The sequence below is a fragment of the Alosa pseudoharengus genome, unplaced genomic scaffold, assembly GCF_046254945.1.
Source record: "Alosa pseudoharengus isolate Yale_2024_CS ecotype anadromous, Long Island Sound unplaced genomic scaffold, YU_APseudo_1.1 YU_APseudo_1.1_scf_20, whole genome shotgun sequence".
NCBI lineage: Eukaryota > Metazoa > Chordata > Actinopteri > Clupeiformes > Clupeidae > Alosa > Alosa pseudoharengus.
In genome coordinates, this window is record NW_027468664.1 from 21,523,117 (window position 1) to 21,547,945 (window position 24,829).

Consider the following 24,829-nt stretch of genomic DNA (forward strand, 5'->3'; position numbering starts at 1 on the left):
CACACAGTGCAGAATATTTGGGACTTAAGTCATTCAAAATAGTACACATGCCACGATAGAGACTATAAGACATTGGACTTATTCTATGGAATCACTATAAAGGAATACAAATCATCCCCCTCCTACCCCCTGGGAAGGTCTGACCACAACCTTGGTCACCTCATCCCTGCGCACAATTCTCCTTTAAACCCCAGTACATTCCAAGCTAACGGTCAGATTTTTGTTAACAACGGGCCTGACGATAAGCGTTTGTAGTCCTGTGTGCACAATACCGTCAGTACAGACAGACCTCCGTCATCTTGTTTGCGCCGTTGGCAAAAGAGTTGCTCGGATTGGCTATTTTGACTTGCCTACCAGTTGCCAAGAGGTGCAGCGTAATAATCAGGCATTCCCTGAGGGAGTACGATCCCGGTAGTTAGTGTGTTTTGACCTTCGGATGACTGGATCTAATCAAGCGGTTTCTCCTCTTACTTTCTTCTCCAACTCATTCACAATCAAAAGACCCAGGACGGCTAACGACACCCCTGTCATTTGCAACTTATCATCAAACATATTCTTGATTAGAAGTATTACAAAACTGTCTATGGTGAGCAAGAGTAGTTTAGTGTGCAAATGGTGAGCAGGCACGGCTTTGTTTACATCTTGTACATTTATGTCTATCTGCATTCTGCGTACGAAGAGCAGTTCATCACAAAATGATGAATGATGCGCTGTGCTCTTTGTGCAATAGAACCCTGTATGGCAACAGTCCCCAAATTGTGAAATGTCTCTAACAAAGGAGCGTGCATTTCTGAGTCTGTGTGTGTGTGGGAGTTACCTCCAAAGAGAGGGCATATACTCCTCCATGCACTGACTCCGCCCAGACAGGTGAACTGACCCAGTGATGTCTCCAGTAGGAACAATGGAACCCCACACAGTAACAGGAACAGCAGGTACGGCACGAAAAACACTCCTGTGCACAAAACACACACACACGCTACTTAGATTAACATGTTTGTAATGATTATTGTGTTAAATAGAGAATGGTCATTCACTATGCAAACACACTCACCCCCTCCATTCTTGTAGCAGAGATAAGGGAAGCGCCAGACGTTGCCAAGGCCAATGATCTGCCCTGCTACGGCCAACAGGAACTCGGCCTTACTGGCCCACTGCCCGCGCTCCAGCAGGGATGTCTTGTCCAAGCTCTTTCGCTCATCCAAAGGCTTTTCCGGCACGCCATCTTTCTTGAGTACAACGCCTTGATCCACTGCCATCACAGTAACTTACACACGCACACGCTCTTCCTCACTCCACTCTCTCTCTCTCTCTGACACACACCCCTAAAAGAGATGAGAGGAGGAGAGAGTGTGCTTTCAGATGTGCATTCACTTGCCTACACACCGACAAGACTGGAAATCTAGATAGCCTACACAGAATTATAGCAGGTGCGTTACTTAAGAGTGGCATGTTCCGCTAGTTGTGCGTTTCGACACAGGAGTCGGGCGTGTGCCTGTGTTATCTGAGCTCACCAGGCAACGGTAGTTTTTTTTGTGGCAGCCCAAGGGTGGAAAGATTAGCGAAACATACAAACAAATCACCCCTGGACACAACCATGACGCATCTAGAATAAATATGGCAAAAGAAAATGTGTTATTATAGCCCAAACGCGTTCTTACAACCACTCCACAACAAAGGGTAGGCAACGTGATCCTTTCCCCCATGCCGCCGGTCAGTCACAACTGCTCCCAGTTGCTCTAGCACTGCCATGTGATATTCCCCCGCCCCCACGTGATTTGAGTGTGTTCGTGACGTAAACGGGAGCATGTCTTCTCACAGACAATATGCTATAACAATATGCTATAACTTAAAACATACCGGAATACATGGGGAACACCAACAAACATGCGCCAAGGAGTAGGCAATAGCCAGAGTTCCTATGCAGCGCGCCTTTTACGAAATGGACCCCTGCTGCGCGTAAGGGGATGGGTAGCTGGAAGGCTTGTGTAACGATTACAGTTGGTTATAACACGAAGGACACCGCGTTTGACTTGTGAAGAGGAGAATGTCTTTCATTCAGCAAGTTGTTCTTATTCAGTCCGTCAAATGTGTTAAAAATGAAATGCCTTATAAAGACGGAAAAGTGATTTATAGGTTGCGATTAGAAATTACATGCACGACACCTGAAAATATACGTTAAACACACCAGAAGGAACATGAACTGAACTGTTAATTCCGTTACCTACTAATGTTTTTGCCGGTGCCTCGTGGTATCCGTGTTCACATTGTTATTGTTTCTGCCCACGCCAACATACAATGCATAGTAGTCTCCGTGGTGAATTTGATAGTTTCATGAATTAAATTTCCTTAAAATGTAAAATTTCTTCCCCTTCGTGGGTCGTTTCTGGTATAAACACGTTTATGACTGAACCAAACATTGCGCATGCGTTGAGTTTCACAACAGAGATCTCTCCATTCCTGTAAAGAATGTTCGGATCACTTTTCTCTTGAAGAACTACCATTAGTGGTACTACTTATTCTATGTTATGCAGGCTTACTATTAAGATTACTGAAGAAATGTGTAGATGTGCACATTTCCCTTGGGATGAATAGAGTATCTATCTATCTATCTATCTATTTAATTGATCTTTCATTTATTCATTCCTGGGGTTTCAGACCTGGGGACCTAGCTGCTGCCTCCTCCCTCTAGAGTGCCCTCCTTGACCACATCAAACACCCTACTATCCTTCAAACAGGCCCTCAAAACTCACCTCTCAGAACTTGCTTTTTCCTGTTAAAAGATTTTTCTAGCTTTTAATTTTCTTTTTTTCACTGCCCACCTCTCTAGCTATCCTCTGCTTTGTCCATGCAAATGTGTTATTTCTTTTCTCTGTTTACGTAACCTTGTCTATGTACCTTCTCTGTTTGTTTGTACCAACGTAAAAAACTGTTGTTAATCGTCTTTGAGTATCTAGAAAAGCACTATAAAAATAAATCTATTATGAATTACTTCACTATGTAAATCATTAAAATTTAATTATTACACCTATGCAAATGTATTTTTACTATATTGATCAATCATAGTTATCCTGTTTGTTGGTGAATTGCTGATTGATTGGTAAGCCTACACACACACCTGCACACACACACACACGAAAATTGATAGGATTTTATCAATGATGCCATTGTCGATTCTACGTATCAGTCTGATTCTTTATCAATTCTCTGTGTGGAAAAGGTACTTCTATTCATCATCTACACAGTTGTTATCTCTAAGTCTGAGTACAGTGTAAAAGGTAGAGCCTGACGATATGGGATTTTAAAGACCAAAATTCACTTAGATATTTGAGGATTTTTAAAAACTGATAGACGATAAATCAGCCGATATTCTTTTTTAACAAACACAAAAATGTGTTCTTATATTTAGCATATTGGAAAGCTCTGATCAAGGTGAGATACTGTGTTTAAATAGGCATATCTATCTGATATCCTAATGAAAGGCTCTCCTACAATGAATTATATAATAATTATTATTAATAATAACTTCAGGTCTCTCAGGCTTGAACCATGCTGCAACTGTGACCCAGCTAGAGAATAGAAGGGACGCCTACTTTTTCAGCTTGATACAGTTCTGTGCAGAAATACTGTACATTGAAAAGACCAGTTGATAGTCATAAGTTGTGTTTAAAAGGGGAAGTGGAGCCTCAGTGTATACAAGTTGTGTCTAAAAGTGAGGACAAATTGGCCAAAATGGGGACACCCCCCAATTTCTGCTCATAGGCCTATTCCTATTTTTAACACAAAAAGATGCAGAGAAATTAATCCATGCCTTTATCACTAGTAGGTTAGACTACTGCAAAGCCCAGTAGTCCAAAAAACATATATAGAAATTGGAACTCATACAGAACTCTGCTGCTACTAAGACCAAGAAGAGAGAGCACATCCACCCTGTGTTAGCTGAACTGCACTGGCTCCCTGTTTCCTATAGAATTGATGTTAAGGTTCTGTTAATGACTTACAAAGCTCTAAATGGCATAGCACCTTCATATACAGAATATCTGAACTTTTAATATCTTATCAGCCACAATAGAACCTTAGATTTTCCCATGCTAATTTTTAATTGTGCCCTAAGTGCTCCACAAGCAAAGCGGAGAAGCTGCTTTTATCCCTTATGCACCCTGCCTCTGTACATCAAACAGGCAAATTTTGTAAACATCTTTAAAATAGACCTGAAAACATACTTGTAAGAGCTTTTAGTTAACTTACTTTTATCTTGTAACTGATTTCTTCACATTATTTTACTCTTTTGAAAACTCATTTTTATTTAAAGGTGCTCTAAGCGATGCTGGGTAACGTCACTTCTGTTGACATTTAAACAAAACAGAGAGCTAGCTTGCTTCTTCCTCCCCCTCCCTCCTGTGCAATTGAAACTCTCCTAAACGAGCATCTCGTCTGTGATTTGCTGGAACAGTTTGTTATGTTTTGCCCCAGGTTGTTTTTGTTGCACATTTTTTTACAGTGTATTCAGCACACAGGCAGCTTGCGGATGGTGAGGTGATGTTTGCTGTAAGTGACAAAAAATGTTTTAGCCTAAAAAATGCGTGGCATCGCTTAGAGCACCTTTAATTCTAAATCTCTGTTTTATCAGATTTTTTATTTTTTTTATTTTTCGCATGTCAAAATTTCCGTCAAGGATTCCCGGGACACTGAAAGACCGGGATAGACGAAACTTGGTGGGCATGTAACCCCATATGGATAGCATGGAACCATCGTTTTTCGTTTTGAACTGTAGCTCCCCCGCTGGACTGCACCCAGGGCTCGAAATTAACGATGTCCCGACGTCCCGGGGACCATAAAAAATGCTTCCGGGACACAATAGAATGATGTCTGGGACAACTCTGGGACAGTAGAAAAAATGGCAAAGCAAATTTCAAAATAGGTACTTTTTTCCTAAACTGTTCACATGGAAATTTAAACGTATCTTTCTCGTCTGAATAAAATTATACAAAATTTGATCTGGCTTAATGGGCAGCTGGCAAAAGCAGCGTTAGCCAGCTGATCTGTTTTGTACATGCAGCCTCACAACACTGTTTTGGCTACCGCTCTTCAAATCACTGTAGGCTACAATGTTATTTTTGGTACAAATATAGTAATGAGCCAAATGAGCTGGATGCTTGCGTTTCCTTAGGAATCCGCCGTATTGGTTAAATGAATATTAAGTGACTCATAGGCCGACACAAAAATAGGGCACGGGCGGTAGCCTAATGGGTCACTTTCCGATATAGAGGTTAACTTACCTAACTAGCGGGCAGATAAATGGCATTTGTTTTCATGACATTGTGAACATTTTTGACTGATCGTGTAGGCCTAAGGTGAGGCTACACTGGTGCTCTAAAAAAAACGACATGACAGTCCTCTCTGACTAAAACGCTGCGTGTTTTCTGTCAGTGACACTCAGACACACGTCACCAATATCATGCTGAGCAAAATAGCCTACTGCAACTGCGATTTGACAAAACGATAGTGTTGTAAAGTAGCCTATAACAATGAAAACAGTTATTTAAGTTAGCTTTTGACATTTCGCTGTGGCAGTTCTAAGGCTAGGGGTGTCCAAACTGTGCCCTGCCACGCACTTTAATCCGGCCCCCAGAGCATTTATTAGTTTATCATAGATCACGTCAGCCACGCACTTTAATCCGGCCTGCCGAGCATAATTAGGTTATCATAGGCCGCTCGCTATTTTTTCCAGCAATAGACGACGTTGTGGTTAACTTTAGGCTACTGCAAACTGCTTTACACTCTTCTTAGAGAACGTTTACAATGTCAAAACAGCTTGTTACATCGAGATACATAGTTGCAGCAGATCTAACTACTTTATTTAATTGGGAACGCATTTCAGTGTGCACAAGAGGGTGAGAGCGCGGCAGGAGAGTAATCTATCTGACAGCTTCGTGGTAATTTCCCACGCTACTAAAGACACGTGAAAATCATAGGTAAAAATAGATTATTGACGGAACGATGGACAATGAGAACGTCTAGTGCAACCTCAAAAAAGAGCCAAAAGCGCAATCTCTGAAAATGAGTGAAACAGCAGATGATTAATGTTAATAAAATGGTGTTTAATAAATTGTTCAGAACTGACATGGTGGACCAGAACGAGTTAATTGATGCAAGTTACTGATTATTATGCTGTTTATTATGTAGAATGGGAAAAAAACAAGAACCTGAATTTGGGACACTGGTGTTTAAGTCCGGGACAGTGCCAAGTAGAATTCGGGACAGCTGCGGGACACTGAGAAAAAAAGTTAATTTCGAGCCCTGACTGCACCCCCGAAAGGAGGGTAGGGCAGACACAGTTTTCTGTGAATATATCTCGAGAACCGTAGGGTTTAGGAGGACCATTTGTTTTTGGTATGTTGATCTCAAAGGGCCATGTCAACCCATTCCATAACCACTCATTTCATGTATAGTGCCACCTAGTTAAACACAAAAAAGTAAAAAGGAGGTGTTGTAATCGCAGGTATCTGTGACCTAACATAGTCAAAACTGCACGAAATTGGAAGTGTAGGATCATTATGACACCCTCTGAATGCACGCCAAGTTTCGTGGAATTCCGTTCATGGGGGGCCACACAATAAATTAATTTATGTTACTATACACCAACTGGCCTGTAGGTGGCCGGAGACAGTTTTCTGTAAATATCTCGAGAACCGTAGGGCCTAGGAGGTCCACCTTTTTTTGTATGTTGGTCTTAAGGGGGCATGTCAACCCATCCCATTACCACTTATTTCATGTATAGCGCCACCTAGTTAAAAATTAAAAAGCAAAAAATTAGGTGTTTTCATCACAATATCTCTGGCTGACATGGTCAAAACTGCACGAAATTGAAAGTGTAGGATCATTATGACACCCTCCGAATGCATGCCAAGTTTTGTGTACTTTCGTTAATGGGGGCCTTACAATAAAATAATTTATGTGTATATTTAGTGACCGTACACAAACAGTGTTTTCTGTGAATATCTTAAGAACCGTAGGGCCTAGGATGATCAATTTTTTGCCTCCAGGGGTCATGTTAACCCATTCCAAATGCACACATGTGCATAAACAGATATTCACACACATACATTCACAGTAATCATACGTATGACACATACACACACAGTAGACTTATGTACGCATGCATGCACATGCACACACACAGGTACACACACAGGCACACCCACAAGCACGCACACACACACACACACACACACACACACACACAAACATAAACACACCTACATACACAAACACATGCACACACACACTCACACACAAAAAAACACACACAAAACACATATACACAAAAACAACCACACACTCTGCACACACTCAATTACAAACACACAAAAAAGGAACAAAGTAGGAAATGAACACAAAATGACAAGTGTGACTGATTTTTCTGGAAAAAATGTGCTGGACTGGGCGGCGATCATAATTTGTACCGCTCTGCGGTACATCTAGTTATTATTATTATTCTCGGTAAAAAGTGTTTATTTTCAAAAGTGTGTTCAATATGTTCAGAAAGCATTGATAGACCTACACAAGCTGAAATAGTTTAAAATAAAGTCTGACACTGTTTATTATTTTACAGAAATATAGGCAAAACCTTATCAAAAGGCAACTTTTAACCAGGGACGCTGGAACTCATTTTCACCTGGGGGTGCTGGGGGGGTTGTTACTGAGTAGATGTGATTCCTTTTTCTGGTGATTTTAAGTTGGACATTGCTACTGGAGAGGGGCATATTTTTTATTCACATTCATAGGCCTACACCCTGACTGCACAAACAAACCTGGCTGAGCTGAGCATTCTTAATTCATAGCATAATGTCAAAGTCTGCTTTATTGTCAATTTCTTCACATGTCAAGACATACAAAGAGATCGAAATTACGTTTCCCACTATCCCACGGTGGAGACAAGACATATTTTACCAATTAGGTCCACAGACAAACATAACATTCAAGTAAACAATATAAAATGTAAAAATAAGAAGGCACATACAATGAAGAAAATAAGAGCAGCAAAATTTGAGTTGAAATTGTGCAATTGTGCATACAGTAGACAGTCAATATAATAGTGCAAAAGTCAGGCCAATAAATGGCTGAGGTAGTTCTGTTTGAGTATGCAAGTGGCATAGTGGTGCAAGTTATGTAAGAGCAGCAGAAGTGTGTTCAGAAGTGTTTTCAGGACAACAGGACAACAACAACAAGTTGCAAAGTGTGCAAGTGTACAAGTGGAGTAGTGCAAGTGGAGTAGTGCAAGGCAGCCATTGTGGGTCCAAAGTCTAGGATGTTATGTAGCTGAGGGTGGAGGGGGGAGAGAGTTCAGCCTGGTGTATGAAGCTGTTGGTGAGTCTGGTGGGTTGGGAGCGCAGGCTTCTGTACCTCTTCCCAGAGGGCAGTTGATCAAACAAATTGTGAGCGGGGTGACTTGCATCACTCACAATTGTGGTCGCCTTGCTGGTGAGGTGGGAGGTGTAAATGTCCTTCAGGGAGGGGAGTGAAGCACCAATAATCCTTCCAGCTGTGTTCACTATGCGCTGCAGGGCTTTCCTGTTGTATTCAGTACAGCTTCCGCCCCACACAGCGATACAGCTGGAGAGGATGCTCTTAATGGTGCCTCGGTAGAATGTGGTCATGATGGCTGGTGGAGCACTTGCTCGCCTGAGTTTCCGCAGGAAGTACAGGCGGCGCTGAGCTTTCTTCGCCAGTGATGCAGTGTTGGTGGTCCAGGAGAGGTCTTCACTGATGTGCACCCCCAGGAATTTGGTGCTGCTCACTCTCTCCACCACAGCACCTTCGATGGTCAGTGGCAGGTGTTGGGTGTGACCTCTCCGGAAGTCAACAACAATCTCCTTGGTCTTGCTGACGTTCAGCAGGAGGTTGTTGTCCCTGCACCACGTGGTCAGAAGGTCGACCTCCAACCTGTATTGAGTCTCGTCGCCCTTGGTGATGAGACCCACCAGAGTTGTGTCGTCAGCAAATTTCACTATGTGGTTGTTGCTGTGTTACTGTGTCATTGTGTGTGGCATGTTACTGTGGCATTGTGTGTTGCCCCATTCACTTTTTCCTTGGTCATGTTTAACTGGCTATGTGCTTATAGCTCAACTTAACATACCATGACTTGAAGTTTGCTATTTCTGTTATTTGGATCCAATGAGTGATACCCAGTAAGTGTTCAAAATAAAACTTTAGGCTACGGTATTCTCCTGATAACGTGAGTGGAATGGATTTATGAGGACGCCAAGGGCGTAGGTTTGGTCTCAGCTTTGGTAGGGACACATCCACAACTCCTGTTGTCACAATACCAACATTATTGTTTCAATGCCAATAGCAAGTGAAGAATCTCGATTTCGATACTATTGCGATTTTTTAAAATTTGATTTGGTTTGTGTGATGTGTGAGATCATTCACATCAGTGGCAATCATAGAATTTGATTGACCCTCCACACACACACACACACACACACATAGAAAGTGATGGTTGTTATAGGTTTCTTTTTCATATTTTGGAATTCATAAGTGTCTCGCAATGTTCATTTCTATGTACCAGAGTATGGAAATGCACCAGATTATCTTTTATTTCTTTACATTGTGCAGGCTAGATTTACAAATACATTAGCCTACATAAACAGAATATAGGAACAGGAAAATGTCTCGGATCCATTGTTTATTGCGACTGTAAGATTGGTAGCCCAATTAGCCTAACAGTCAGTGATGGTGACTTATAGCCTATGTGACTGTCCGTGCGGCACACCCTTATTCAACATAACTCCTAACTTTGGTTGAAAGATTACAGAAGCTAGCTTAGCTGTGACAATATCCTGGGTAATATCCTAACAGCTAATGCTATTTTACACAGTAAAATACGCATTTGAAAGCCTGGTCACCAGTTGTCAGTTTGTATGGCTAATTATTTTGCCTAGACTGCAATGAGAAAGCTTCGTATTTTGGGGTGGCAAAGCTGATCTACAAACCAAAAAAAGGGGCAAACATGTACATGCTGAAGGGCAAAGGGAATATCACAATGTTTTACTCTGGCCTTTTTTGGGATAGGCTATGTATTGACAGACAGCCCTAACTTACCGTTGTCGTTGACACACTCGCTTGACTGACGGTGCAAACAAGTAGGCCTACAGTAGCCTTTGACACTCTCCGTGCGTGTAGGCCTACTGTAGCGTGCATGTCAGATAACCCTTCCCCCTCCCCCTGTTTTTCAGCAAATCATATGACGACGTTTCTTGTACTGTTGTGCTGGCTGTCGGAATGATCAGCAGCACAAATAAGTTCGCTAAAATATTGGTGGGGACAATTTTGTCATCTTAAAATATTGATTAGGACTAGTCCTTAGCGTCCCACCCTAAATCTACGCCCATGAAGGACGTGCACATAAAAAGATGCTGAGTGGCTACATGATACAATGCACATTTTGGGGTTTTGCCCTTTCGCCTTTTGAAAGAAGGTGTAGCCTAATCGAATCATGGTTAAATCCATCAATTAGACAACAGAATCAGTAGGGTACCAGTTTTGTTTCATTGTACCAGGCCTATGTCAAAAGCAGGCTCGAATGAAGCTGGAAAGTATTAAACACATGGTTTCCACACCGTGGTAATCAAACGTGATAATTATGATATTTGAAATGAAAACGTTAATTGTTATTGTCAACATTTTTATCGTGGTTTACCGTTACACCGGTAATCGTTACATATCCCTACTGCCTCGTTACTTGTGGTACCAAATGACAACATTCTCTGTACAACGTTGCTGCAACCCTGCAAGTATTTTATAAAGGAGGTTGCGGATTATGAGGAGAAACCGCATAACATCGCTTAAAGCACCTTTAAGATTTCTGTACTTGAAATGTATGCAAATTATTGCACATTTCATTAGATAATGGCTCATTTGCATAGTATTTAGTACATAATACATATTTCAGAAAACTTCCAATACAAAACAATATTGACATAATGTAAATAATCAGCTGTGGAACTTTTGTAGAGATATTGATTAGTTTTTATTTTTATTAGCCTATTCACCCATAATATATCCCTGCATAAGCGTAAAATAGACATGAACAGGGTGATAACACACAAAAAGCTACTACCAATGCAATGCTATCACTTATTTTCTAACTCTAGGGTGTTGCCAAAATCACTTTGAGACTTATTCCCCTCACATGGTACCGAAAAAAATCACAAGGTATATCTGCACACTAGCCCCCTTTTTTTCTTGTTTATTACACCATAGGTAATGTTTCGAGCCTTGAAACAAACAGATTTTAGTAAAGCAAACATGTTTTAGTAAAGTAAGGTTTAGTGGAATCCCTGTTCCATAAGGTCTCACGTGCAGGCAGAATCCTTAAAATGCGCCACTGAAAATACCGATGCGATTTTTGAAGTTGTGCTGCTTGCTGTTAAAGGAAAATTCCGGTTTTTAGCACTTTAAGGCCCTTTTCTGGTTTGTTTTGGATGAACTAGAGTGGTGGACATCAAAATTTTGACGATTGGTCCTGTCTCGACTTTTCTGACTCGTTTTAAATCGCCTTTGACTGCTCAGGGTGGCTGCCAACAGGCATACTGTAGTAGGCTACTCAAACATGTCCTAAAACAACCCTTAACGTTCGTTTTCAAAACTGTGCAACTCACCGAGTGGTTAGTGGTGTTTGTTGATGTTCCAAAACAAGTAGCGTAGCGAAATACAGTTGTGTTTTATTTGACATTTTGTAAAATCCCATTGATTTCTGTTGGAAGACTCTTTGCACGTTGATATTACTGCGCCACCGTCTATGCTTCAGGTTCAAATATTGAGCAGAAGTTTATACACGGTTGTGAGGTGTCTGAATAAATAGTTCCACAATAGGCCTAGCAAATAAGACAGCTGGAAATCATACATTGCGCCGATATATTTGCTTTTAATAGTCAACAAACTCCACTAACCACTCGGTGAGTTGGGGGGGTGGGGGCCTGGGCACCAAACAATTTTTCCGTAAAAGTCTAGTGGGGCTACATGCTCACCAAATTTCATGTGCCCCGGTGTTTCGGTGTCCCAGGTCTCGTTGACCAACAATTCAGGAAATTGATGACAAAAAAATAAATAAAAATAATAAAAAGAAAAAAACTTTGACAATCCCTATATGACCGCTATGCTAGCTATGCTAGCGGCGGTCATAATAAAGACATGATTTTCAGACTAAGACGCCTGTGATAACAGTGTTGCTTGGAATTAAGCCAACAAAGACTCAATACAGAAAAATAGCAATGAAGTCAACATTAGGGAGTCTTTTCTGACGGGATTTTGATTTCTTTTTGTACATCAATGTTTGAAAGCAGCTTCCTCCGCAATTCTGCCAGGTAGTCCCACTGTTTGACTTTTTAACAGCCCGCTTAAATCATTACATGGCTAAGTTATACAAATTGTTCTGCTGTTGAAGCCAACAGCTGTTTACAATTTAGCCAAAGTCACTGACTCCTGGCCTTGCACAGATGCGTGTTTTGTTTCCTTGCGACCCTGCATGTCTGTGTGTGCATTGGTGCCGTTCAGGAGGCCACTGAAAGCACATCTGAGGTCTCGAGCATGAATGAAAGGAACTTCTGTTTCCAGTGTGGCTCGTATTGTCGGTAGATGGGACTAATTGTGCTGGGTTTCGGAGTTGTTGCCGATCCGGTCGTTGCATGAGTGCGCTTTGGCGTCAGTGGCTGTTAGCTCACTGTTGTTCACGTCTCGCGAGTTAACAAGCAGCACTATTGGGTTGGTTTGTGCTGGACATTTATTTTTTTATGGTGGCATTCTGGGATAATAAAACCAGATATTTACTCTGCATGGAGCCCTTCCACCTCCACAGCGTGTACATTCATTCCTGGTCCCCATTCATAAATTCAGGCTCTCGAAGTCTGATAAGGCTAGTAGGATTGTCTCGCATGAAGCCTAAATGGGGACATGGGTTGAGACAGGGAGTGTTATCTCAACTACACATCTCTCTCCCTCTCTCTCTCTGTTTGTTATTGTAAAGGCTCCATTATACTTGCTGCTAATGACGCATGCGTACGTACGCATTATGGCTGCCATGCGTATTCTGCGTTTGGTGCGTTGGGCACACACGTCTATGTGAGGTAACGCGTGTCATGTCCGCGAGATGCTAATACATGCAGTGTTGTGTTTTGGCCGTGTTTTATGCAGCAAGTATATTGACAGGACGGTGCAGGTCGCATACACGTACGCTTGGTCTAACAGCAAGTATAACTGAGCTCTAAGTCTTCATTATGCATGCAATGCTGAGGCTTTTTTTTGCTGAGATTACTCCCTCTCTGTCTAGTGTCTCTCTTTCTCTCTCTCTCTCTCTCTCTCACACACACACACACACACACACACAGTGTTGTTGAGTGGCCATTGCACTGCTGCAGAAGCCGGAGAGGAGCTGTAAAAGTTTGAGGCAGTGCAGACTCTGCTTCCTTTCAGCATATTTTTACCAGCACTTTTAATGGCTGTCTGGCACTCAGACGTCAAGGTGAGACCCCCCCCCCCCCCTTCCCCTCCCCTCCGATACAACCAAGGTGTCTGTACTCCTGTAGCTCTGCACAGCTCTCAAACTCAAATTCAAAGTAGTTTCACAGGCATGACCGTTCATGTTCAGCAGAGTTTTCCCAAGTAGAGTTTTAAGAAAATAAATAACGATAAATATAATAGGGGTAAAGTGTATCAGGAGGGTTAGCGAAGAGTGAACAGAGAAATGATAAGTGAACGAGCTAGTCTCTCCAACATATCTGCTTGTATGTTGGTCTCTATCTCCACAAACACTGCATAACAGTGAGTAACCAAATGAGGACCTACCACAAAATACAATACAATCTATGTTTTCGAGACCTGTGCCTGTGTTTGTGTCTCTCTGTCCTCTATAAGTGTCCATCCTTGTCAGACAGTGACATAGACATATTTGTGTGTGTGTGCAGGCCCGGAGTGGGTAATCGGGAGAATCGGTAGAATTCCCGGTTGGGCCGGTCGAGGGAAAAATATTGACATTTGTCACGTTAATCTATCTTCTCTTAAAGTTGGCTACACACATTTGCATTCTATGCCTAACACCGCAGCCTCTGCATGGGTTGTTCTCCCCTCCCAAGAAAAGTTAACTGGTTGGGTCCATATAGCCCGTCTTTCCTAAAAAGTTTTCTCAGATAGCCTACCAGCCGGGCCGACCCTACCGTAGTGATAAGCGTCAGGGAGGATGGATGGTAGAAAGACGCCATGAGGGATGAAAAAAATGCTGCCAAATGTGCCAAACTTCCAAAAAATTTTTGAAGAGGACAGACATAAGTGGCAACTGGTAGCCTAAAGAGAGATAGCCATGATTATAACGGCGTAATTGGGCTAATAACCTACTGGACGTTGTAGCGTTGTCAACCTATTCGCAAGTAACATATCGTCCCCTTAGAATTATAGGGTTCTATCTACGTTCTGAGTAGTTCTGAGATATTGAGCTTCAAAGTCTTAGAATTCCATAGACTTATACTGATAAGTGGAACAAACCTCTTCAGATATAATGTCCAAAAATGCATACAACTACAAGAAACACCTCACCTCATCTTCTTAAGGTGTCACAGAATAAGAATATGTAAATAACTCAATTTTGACAAAAATGTCAGATAGAACCTTATAATTCTAAGGGGACGATATTAAATTAATTAAAATATTAGCCTTTTTGTATCATGCAATATGGCGATTCATAGACTTTGCAAATATTATGCAAATATTGATAACACAACTCAAGCTTGATCTGTGTATAGCCTAGGCATAAAAACAAAAGTAGCCTCTGAGCAGCAGATCAGCCAGTCCCCCGCTGAAAATGATGAGCCCGAAATTAGCTATGACTACAGGGACAAGTAGAAAGGATAATAGAGTTAACCATATGAATTAAAGTTATTTTATGTAATAAAGAGCAGTAGGCTATATGACAGCAGTAGGCTACATGATCAACGTATATGCCTTGTTTGCTCAGAAGTGGGTGTAGTAAAGGAGCAAATCACCAAACAACAACATGATAGCTGACCCATGCAGAAAAAAACATGTAAACAATACAGTAGTTCAATATGCCTCTTAGTGGAGTTGTGGGATACATTTCAAATGCATTATTTCTTCCTTCCTGTTTTTGTTAACTTATCAACCTATCCTTGTGGAATAGTGGAATATTGGTAGCCTATAATAAAAACTACAGGATAAGAGCTGAAATGTTGCCTTATTTATCCAATTTTCTACCACCACTAAAAAAGTGGGCCGGTCTTGGCCCTGAAACTCCCGGGCTGAAAAGTGGCCCCACTCCGGCCCTGTGTGTGTGTGTGTGTGTGTGTGTGTGTTTGCACGCCCTTGTTGTGCCCCATTGTTTTGGACAATCTGGTTTGTGTAACACCGATTTATTGAACATTATGACTTTTTATGGTTTCCTAGCAATGCCTTATAACAATGGTTTATGTTCACCTGCCAGCAAAATTCATCAGAGTCTGTTGGGCCCAGTAAAGGGCTTTCATAAAGGCCACACATGATATTTGATTAACCTCTGGTGGCTATTCATTTAGAGTTTGTTATGGTCAGGCTGTAAATGAATAGCACAAACACCAATGCTTTGGTGTTTTGTAAGCAAGAAAATGGACTGAAACCTAAATCTGGTCAATAAGAAATTTGGCATACACTCTTGCATGAGAGTTTATGTCTTGGCTCCTGAAGCACAAGAACCTGCCTCACTTTTTTCATACACCCAAATCCTCCTTGCTGCTTCAACTTGGTCTCTCATCTCTAAAGTATTGCTTTACTTGTTAAGTTAACAAAACAACACATGGTCTCACATAAAACCACTGCCCTCAATGGGTGAGACTGCAAGGGTTGCTAACCAAGCCGCAGGTTAGCCATTACCTTGATATAATACTCTAGCCTCTCACTGTTCTCTTCGCTTCTCTCTCTACCTCTTTCTCTCCTTTCTCTGACCCCTGGCACGTTTTTTCCTCAGCCTCAGATGTGGCCAGAGTCACTCAGAGAGCCTCCTCAAACAAACTCCCCACATTCCTGTGGTCTGCCCCCTCTCCTCCGTCCCGTTCTCCTCATCCTCCTCCTCCAGGCAGCAAGGTCAAAGTTTGCCCCCCCTTTTTTAAAGTTTGCCCCCCATGTTTGCTCTCAGTCAAGGGCTCCCACGAGGAACCACAGGGAAGCTGTATTGTGTACATGGCTTCCCTGTAATGATCCACTCTGAGTGCCCACCCCCACCCCCCTTTCCCAACAGGAATGCGATACCTCTGGAAGTATGGAAGGCTATCGCAGCCTATCCCAGGAGCTGGAGGCTAGTAAACAAACAGACCTTGTCCGTGCTGTGGAGTAGGTCAGATTGGAGCAGACAGTCTGAAGCTAAAGATTTTGGCTCAGCCGACGGGAGTGACAAGCCCCAACCACTGCCACCACCACCACCCTTTCCCCACAACACACTCCCTGGTAGGCACTAATAGCTGTTAGCACAAAGACCCAGAAGGCCCAGCCGGTGTAATGAGGCTACACACTAATCAGAGGCAGACCCGTGGCATCTACCAGGCATGCAAACTCCTCACCTTTCGGCGAAATTCGCCGTTTTGAATCCAAAATGACTGACTTACGTGGTTTGTGCAGAACCGACGAGAAAATATTTAAGGGGGGGGGGGGGGGTGTCAACGTGAGCTGAGTTTACTATTGTGCAGACGCAAACACATCTTGGTGTTGCCAGAGGGCCATTACAAATTTCAGCAACGAATGTTAGGCTATGTGCGTTTACTAAACATCAGTGGAAGCTTGTTGCTGCAGAGGCAACGTGAACAGAACGCTCGCGCAGGTATAGCCTCCTTTTGTGAGCGCAGATAGGCCTAGATGCGTCTGAAATGTCAGCTGGAATGTGAGCACGGCGAGGAGAGGTGCCTAGAGATGTCACAGGTGGGCTAGTTGAAACTTTCAACTTCTGTTAGCAAAAGACGTTGAGATTAGTGTAGCAACGTAGCATATTGGCGGTTTTGTTTTAATGTTGTTAAAGTTAGCGATATGAGACAGAAATATAGACACAAGGAGTTAATGAATAGGTTACGTGCTGTACTTGGTCTAGATCGGCAAAAGGTGAAGCAAATACACAGACCTTATCAGTATAGCAAAGGCTAATGTGAATAACCTAAAGAGTTAAATGTCTCCTAAACTGGGCTGTGCAAAACGTTTAAAACGAAGTAGCCTGTGCCTATAGGGTAGGCTACAGTTTAACATGTAGTGTGAACCCTATTCACACAACACAACTTTATTGGTTGGTTAAACAAACTAACTAGCACAATGCCACAATCTGTAAGTAACCTAGGCTGCAGGATAACACTTGTTATGAAACAGTGTGCCCTCCACAACACACCCACCCCCCTCTCCCCCAACATTATAAATCAATTGCACCATATTGCTATGTAGCATAGTAATGTTATACACCATTTGAAAGCTTGGACACTTGGGAATCCATATATGAAAACCTTTTTCATGTACAATCTGTATAGTGCTTTACATTGTATCAAATTGCCCTCCTCCCCCTCCGGTGCTTCCCTACCTTCTAGCTGCAGTGTGTATCCTTATCAATAAGATAAATGCAGCAAATTGGGTATTGAAATAGTCACAGGAATCCATATTTTTATCCATTGTTTTATCCAATATTTGTTGTGCAGATGTATAATCCATCTTATCCACACCCATTGAACCAACAAAGAAAATGCTAAGACATTTCTGTAATTATTCCATAGTATTCCATCAGAACCTCTGACAAACAATCCAAATAGTCCAGAAACCACACAGTAAGGCTTTTATTGTCAGTATGCATTTTGGGTAACCAAAAGTCCTATGGGGAGTTTCCATTGGGCATTTTACAAAACGCATGAGCATACCTTAGCAAATAATGGTCTAAATGACTCCTTTTTCATTTTATTTTGATCTACTTTTGCACACGGCTTCACAAGACCTGGTCTAGACACAAAAATGCCCATTCCATAGGAAGTTAAAACATTTCAAATCGATTTTACAAATTAGTCTAGTCTACCCTATTTTATATAATGTTAGTCTGAAGTTTCACCTGGTTTGGTTCAACAAATATTCAAACTTATCATCTTTATTCTAATACTATGCCTACTATGTCTTCATGTCCAATAGGCCTGAAATCTTCAGAAATGTCTGAACTTAAGGCACAGAGAAAAAAGAAAGAAAGAAAACTCATGTAGATTGCTTAGGAGGAGAGGAGGGCCATGCTGAAGCAAGCTGCCAAACAGTGCAACGGGCCCCTCACTCTTAAGGAGAAATAGGAGAAGAAGACACTTTTTTTATATTCACTTATTTTTATCATACATATGATATTTTTGGCCACAACAAATTTTTTAGTGATTTTATAGTTTGTTTTCTTTGTAAATCTCTGGTTTTGGGCCATTTCATACTCGGTGGAAGCTATGCACTATTGTCACTTCGCGTGCCCTTCTCACCTTTTTCACCCCTGACCAGTTTGCATGCCTGATCTACGGGTGACTGGTCAGCAAGCCCAGTGCATTTCAGAACCAGCGGCCTAGAGAGAGCGTGGAGTCAATCGTTTTTGCCTGGGTTCTCCACAGTAGTGAGGTTAATGTTTGTGTCCAAGATATCCTGCCTGGTCGGTGAAGAGCCTGCAAAGAAGTCTGTTCTGGTTCTAGCAAGATTCTACCTAGTTATACCACAACTGTTGTTCCACAGATAAATGACAGGACTGAGTGTGATGTGTTTTGTGTAAATAATGTGTCACTAAAAAGGAAAGGATACAAAACCCGATTTAAAATTCTGGACCTTTCTTACATGCCTAAGAGACATTAAAAACTCAGCAGATATACCTGTTTTCATATAGGCCGCTCTTAAAGGGGAATTTTCACATAGATCTCTGTTTCTCGAAGTCACCGAGTACTATCAGTACGAAAAAAAACCCCCGAAAACAATCGATTTTACCTAGCTCAAGTTGCTGCAGCCAGCAGCTAAGACAGTCAGGCAGCTACAGCGGTACACTCTGGGGGCATGAACATGGGGGCTCATGAACATGCCCCCAGAGTGTAGCGCTGTAGCTGCCTGGCTGCAGCAACTCGAACTAGGTAAAACCGATTGTTTTCATTTTTTTGTAGCGACAGTACTCGGTGACCTCGAGAAACGGAGATCCATGTGAAAAATCGCCAGATTTCCCCTTTAAATGGTACATCATGAGATGCATGGACTTGTCTGACTTCGCTATTGACACTGAACAAACTGACACACTGACACTACCCATCATGTCAGCAGGGTACTTAGCCATAATGTGAAATCAGTTGACATGCCATCAAGTAAACTCCCTCTTTGGAGGCCCCCCTTCTCTCACAGACAAACGAGAACACAAGGCATCAGGCCTGTTTCAAAGACAAAAACAGAGTTGAGCAAACATCCTCTGTCAACAACACACAGGAGATTGATGTCTAGGAGGAATACCATAGGATGTGCTCACTGGAAGGAGCAAAACCATCTCCCCTCGACTGCCCCCAGGCTCCCCCGAGCCCACCTAGCGAGCGCTCAGCACGCTTCGATGATCCGGGCGTTGGGAGACGGACTTATGCAGTCCAAACAAATAGCCAGATTCCTGCTGTTCACTGATCCCTCTGCCCACAAGAACAGCGGCTGAACCACGGGACTACACTTGTTGTGAACCACAACGTGTCCAGACAGAAACACGTTCCCTTCCACACACCTTCCGTAACTCATTTGAATACACAAAACGAGTCAATGGGTCAATATTGACTGTACAGGCAATTTCAAAAGGGAGAACAAAGAGCTAACTCATTGTTTTCTCCGTCTCATTAAAGCGTCAGTTTAAAAAAAAAGTCCAGTTCAAGTCTTCCTGTTGTTTTTAATTACCACATTATAAATAGTCACCAACTGGATTTCAAATGACGAAAAAACATCATACCAGTTTACATAACCAGAACCATGGGGCAATACAAAAGCATGTGTTGTTGTTTTTTTAAGGGCATTCTGACTAAGCCGCAAGATTTTGTGGTTTGACAGCTCATTTCTCCAAAGAAACCTTTAGACTTGGAGTCCCTGCACATTCGTGTCAAGTGGTCCGCATCTCTGGTTCAGGATTTGTCTAACCGAGGCTTGCAAGCAAGACACTCATCAAAAGAGGCACCTCACTGCTCTTAGCCCAACGCCTACAACCCCCCAAAAGCCCCACTCCTCCTCAACCAACCTTAGAAAAAGGAAGACCTGGGCAGCTTGAAGGTTCTGAAGGAGCTCTGTTGCAGGTCAAGAGCAGGTCTCGGGTGCAGCTGCAGCTGTCTGGAGGTCTGCAACAGATCTGATCTCTGGAGGAAGGCGAGGTCGTCTGTCCTTCTGCACGGGCCGGGAGGAGGCTGAGGTCCTTCGCCCTCGATACTCGGGACCCTAGCCGTCTGCCGGGACTCTGCCTCCTCCCACACAGGAATGCGGGATCAAGAATGGGGATTAGCTCCCCAATAAACCGACGCTCTCTCATACCTCGGCCCAGCTTGACTGCCAGGCGTTTGTTTTTCACGTGGGGTGAGATGAGAGTACAAAAACAAAGGGAAAGGCCGGGAGGAAATCCATGGGAACAAGCCCAGAGTTGGGGAAAAAGCACTCGCTGACCTCACCAAGCCCCAGAAAATATACTGTGGAAAAGAACACTCTTTTTTTTCGGCCCAGTATGCAAACACAATGGTAACTGATTGTAATTAATGGGTAATATCATTATATTTAGTCTCTGGTTGACATTACTACATTGATCAATTGATCCATCATTGTGGTTTACTTGTGGCTTTTGTACATCCTCTACCTTCCTGTCGTCCTCTACCTCATCCTCCCAATGGCCTAGTTATATGGTTTTCATGCCAGGGGCAAAATTGAGGTTAAGAGCCTTGGTCAAGTGCTCTTTAGCTTAAGGCCACGCGGGAATTTGGGAAACCCCCAAGTGGCCTGGGGCTGAGGCCTGAAAAAACAACACTCTGTCATTGAGTCATTATTCCTTACTCTGACACGTTGTGCTTGACATAGGTGAACAAATAAACAAATGTGGCTTGTCCGTTAGTGTGTTGTTGCACCTTTTGGCCATAAGGCCCATGTGAGAGATGGGGGTATACCAGATAAACTCTGTGAATCTCTGCACTGAAAAAAAACACAAATGAAATCTCAGACCCACAGGAAGAGATGAAGAGGGTAGAGTAGCCAAGCTAAATGGGCCAAGAGAGGGCTTTAAGGGAGAACAAGGGAAGACAAACAAAGGGAAGAGAAGAAGATAAAAGAAGAGAGGAGAAGAGAAGAGGAGAAACAAAGAGGGGAAATACTTTGAGACGTGGCTTTAAAGTGTTATTACGATTTTGTACACAACAAAGCGGGATTATGAGGAGCATCTTTCAGTGGTCCATATCCTTAGATAAGCCTATTGGCTCCCTATCATTTGGAAAATTAAGAACAAGGCTGAGATAAAAGTAGAGATGCTAACTGGTTTTATTCCGAGCCTTTTTGGAGGAAAACCAGGCCAATCTTAGACCAAAGTCTGTTTCTAATGGCTGAGTTAAGGAAAGGCTTGTCTTGGAAAAGCCATATGTTTGGACTTCCACCAGGACTGTCTTTACCGTCATATGTATGGCCCTCAAACAGAAGCCAGTGCCAATGTTGACTAACTTATGTTTCAGAGTGGATGGAACTTCATCCATCACACCAGTCAACAGATGAGAGTGTGCTTTGATCAACATGACAGAAGCCATTTCAGTTAAACGTCCATCAAACAACATTTTTGCTGAGCTAAAACCAAACCAAAACCCAAACACCATGACTAATCACGGTCCAAACCTACATAATCACTCCGCTGCTTATCCCTCGAAAAACTCCCTGCGGAAACCTGGGCATTGCCTGAATGGAGTGACATAACAGGCACATCACAAACTGTTGTGAAAGCCAAGGAGCTGCTTCAGCAGAATGCTTTCCCCTCCTTTCTTGTGGAGCTGACTCGGCCGGCCGTATCAAATGCTTGTGGTCACTGCTGGTCAGACAGCCACGAGGAGGACTGCGGGAATAAAACAGGCGTGTGGCTAAAGAGGGTGCCGGCAGCCCACCCCCCCCCCCCCCATCACCTAATTGGCCATATGGAACCTATCTCCTCCTGTGGTGGTGGCCATTGCATTGGAAACAAGTGCTCACTAACTCCACTTGCCCCATTGGAGTCTCATGTTTTGAGACATGCCCCTCATGTCCCTTCAGTTACAACTGCCCCAAACATGCTACAATAAAAGTATTTAAAAATATAAAACAATAAAAGTCAAATGCCTTTAATGCAAATTTCCTTTTTAGAGGAAAAAACCCAGTATAACAGTAAAACATGGTTATACAAAAAGCAAAAGTCCAGCTGATTTTGGAAAGGCCTACACAAAACTGCACATCTTGAGGATGCAATGTTCCAGTTTAATGACACTGTACTGTTTTTTCTTAAGCAAAGTATTCAGTGCATGTTAGTAAAGGGCAGTCCGACTGGATATGAATGAACAAGAGAGAGATTGTAATCGGCATGTCCATAGTCATCATTCCCCGTCTATCTCATACCTCTCTCCTACCTTGTGTTCATTTGAATAACTGCTATGTCATGCTGGCATAGCAGTCTAAACTGAATTACATGTAACCGTATATGACCACAATGGTTTTGTTTACAGTCCTGTAACACTTTTGGCTGAAGCTACTGACACTGAGTAGCAATACCCCCCCCCCCCCCCCCCCACACACACACACACACCTACCTATGCGCACACACACACACACAGACACACACGCACACTCACACTCACACACAGTCACAAATAAGACATCTTCACATAAACAAAGAGTACAGTTTGATAGTAACACATTATTAACTTCTTGCTGTCACCGTTAACCCAAATAAACTCAGACTGCTGAAACACTCACAGTGCAGAAGGAGTCGTAGCAGACGACGTTGCTCCCTGGAGAGGTGCGTAAGGGACACCTGTTAGCAGAGGAAAGCCCGAGGATTTAGTGGGCACCCATCTGAACTCTCCGGTCCTTTGAGCATGCTGTAGGGGGCGTGGGAGGAAAGGAGCTTCAGCCTTGGGCAGCAGAAGGTGAACCAGCTCCACACCGGTCTCTGCTCCAACATGCTCTCGTGCCTCGGGGAGTGGCATCCAACTCCATGTGGGCACGTGACAAGTCATGACAGTCTTCCAAACGCAATGCCAATAGGGGAAAGAAGAAAAAAACTGCCACCTGCAATGGCTTGTTGCAGATTAGCTGTCTAGCAAGTGCCTGTGTGCTCATGTCCTGTGTCTACACAAGACAACAAAGGTTTTCAAATGAGGTATGGGAACAATCTGTTATTTTGTAACTGCATGCCATAAAACTTACATAAAGTTGTTGTGAAGCAAATGCAGTTTATTACAGGTATAAATAGATTATATAAATATAATAAATGAGGTATTGGAAAATGCATACCTAAGGAAACTTTGCAACTGCATGCCATAAAACTTAATAAAGTTATTGTGAAACAAATGCAGTTATTATCAGTATATCTTGTGGCAGTCTCATTCATTTTGATATCTTTTGATTGAATAGATAGATTGATATAATAGATACAATAGATTCTTCATCAGAACAATAGATTCTTCATTAGAACATCCTCCATGTAGCCTGGGAGAACTACACAAACCTGTTTGCAATTGAGACTTGACAAGTGGTCTGGTGTTAACCAGGTTACCCTCCATGATCATTGTGAAATTGGAATGAAATTAGACATTACCTTCATCACATAGTTAGATCTTTAGCGTACATCATTAAAGGATAAATAATCTACTCAAAATTGAGTTATCTGGTTTTGTATTCGCCAGTTAAAATGTTTTTAGATTTGTGAACAGAGAATGAATAATGATTTAGCTTTAATTATTGCATCCATTTGAACTGTTGCAAGGTTATGAAAATAGGTAAGATGTTTTTGTCGGATGTAAGTCCTATAAGTGACCAAATGACCCTATTACTGTAAAGATCAAATAAACATTACATTACAATACATTAAAAAGGACAAATACTTGAACTTCTGAATACTTAAGTATTTTTAAAATCAAGTAGCCTACTTTTGTACTTCAACTAAGTAAAAATCTAACTTAGCAACTTGTATTGGAGTAATAATTGACGAGGTGTATCTATAGGCCTACTTTCACTTAAGTAAAGGAATTGTGTACTTCGTCCACCTCTGCCGGTGAGCCACTTGCAAGTAATGAACAGGAAGTTTCATGAGTCAGACACAGGTGAACATGACATAGCATACTGTATATTATGTATAGGCTACATTTTATTTGTGTTATATACATGTAATATAGTGGAGCATTCTTCAGCTGCCAGCAAGGATACTAGTGAAAACAAATGAAGCGGCTTTCTCAGGCAACTTTCTCCAAAAGCCATGTCACGGACAGATTTGCTAGCCTGGGTTTTCCCATGCTGCCTTGCGTGCAATTTTACCCAGCCTGGATTCCATGGACTTCTGGTCCTTTCCATTAGACTTGTAAATATGTCGCCCCAGTTGGAAAGTGTAAATTACCCAGCTTTCTTGCGGCATTTCACGCAGGCACACCCCCTTTACCTCGAAGTACTTGAGGGTACCCCTGGTGGACGTACGACCTTACAGCAAACATGGCTGCGCCCATAGCTGAGATTAGATGGGGGGTTTTTTGCATATGTACTGTGTTGGTCATTTTAATCTTGATGCAATGCTCTTACACTAGATTACATTGCTGCTTCAATC

At 42.4% G+C, this 24,829-nt stretch overlaps 1 protein-coding gene across 3 annotated transcripts in view; it reads right to left on the reverse strand.

The window, feature by feature from the left end:
• Nucleotides 1-23,183, reverse strand: part of LOC143136256 (sodium- and chloride-dependent GABA transporter 2-like) — a 36,600-nt gene extending 13,417 nt beyond the window's left edge. Inside the window, exons 1-3 of one of the 3 annotated variants that reach the window (XM_076296858.1) lie at nt 22,987-23,183; nt 1,052-1,322; nt 818-952 (exon numbers count right to left, since the gene is read on the reverse strand). In XM_076296858.1, the coding sequence (XP_076152973.1) occupies nt 818-952; nt 1,052-1,256 (340 nt within the window). In that variant the 5' untranslated portion in view covers nt 1,257-1,322; nt 22,987-23,183. Of the gene's footprint in view, nt 1-817; nt 953-1,051; nt 1,323-2,221; nt 2,653-22,986 lie in introns of those variants that run through there. The other 2 variants (XM_076296859.1, XM_076296857.1) reach the window with 2 other exon arrangements.
• Between the last annotated feature and the right edge of the window lie 1,646 nt (nt 23,184-24,829).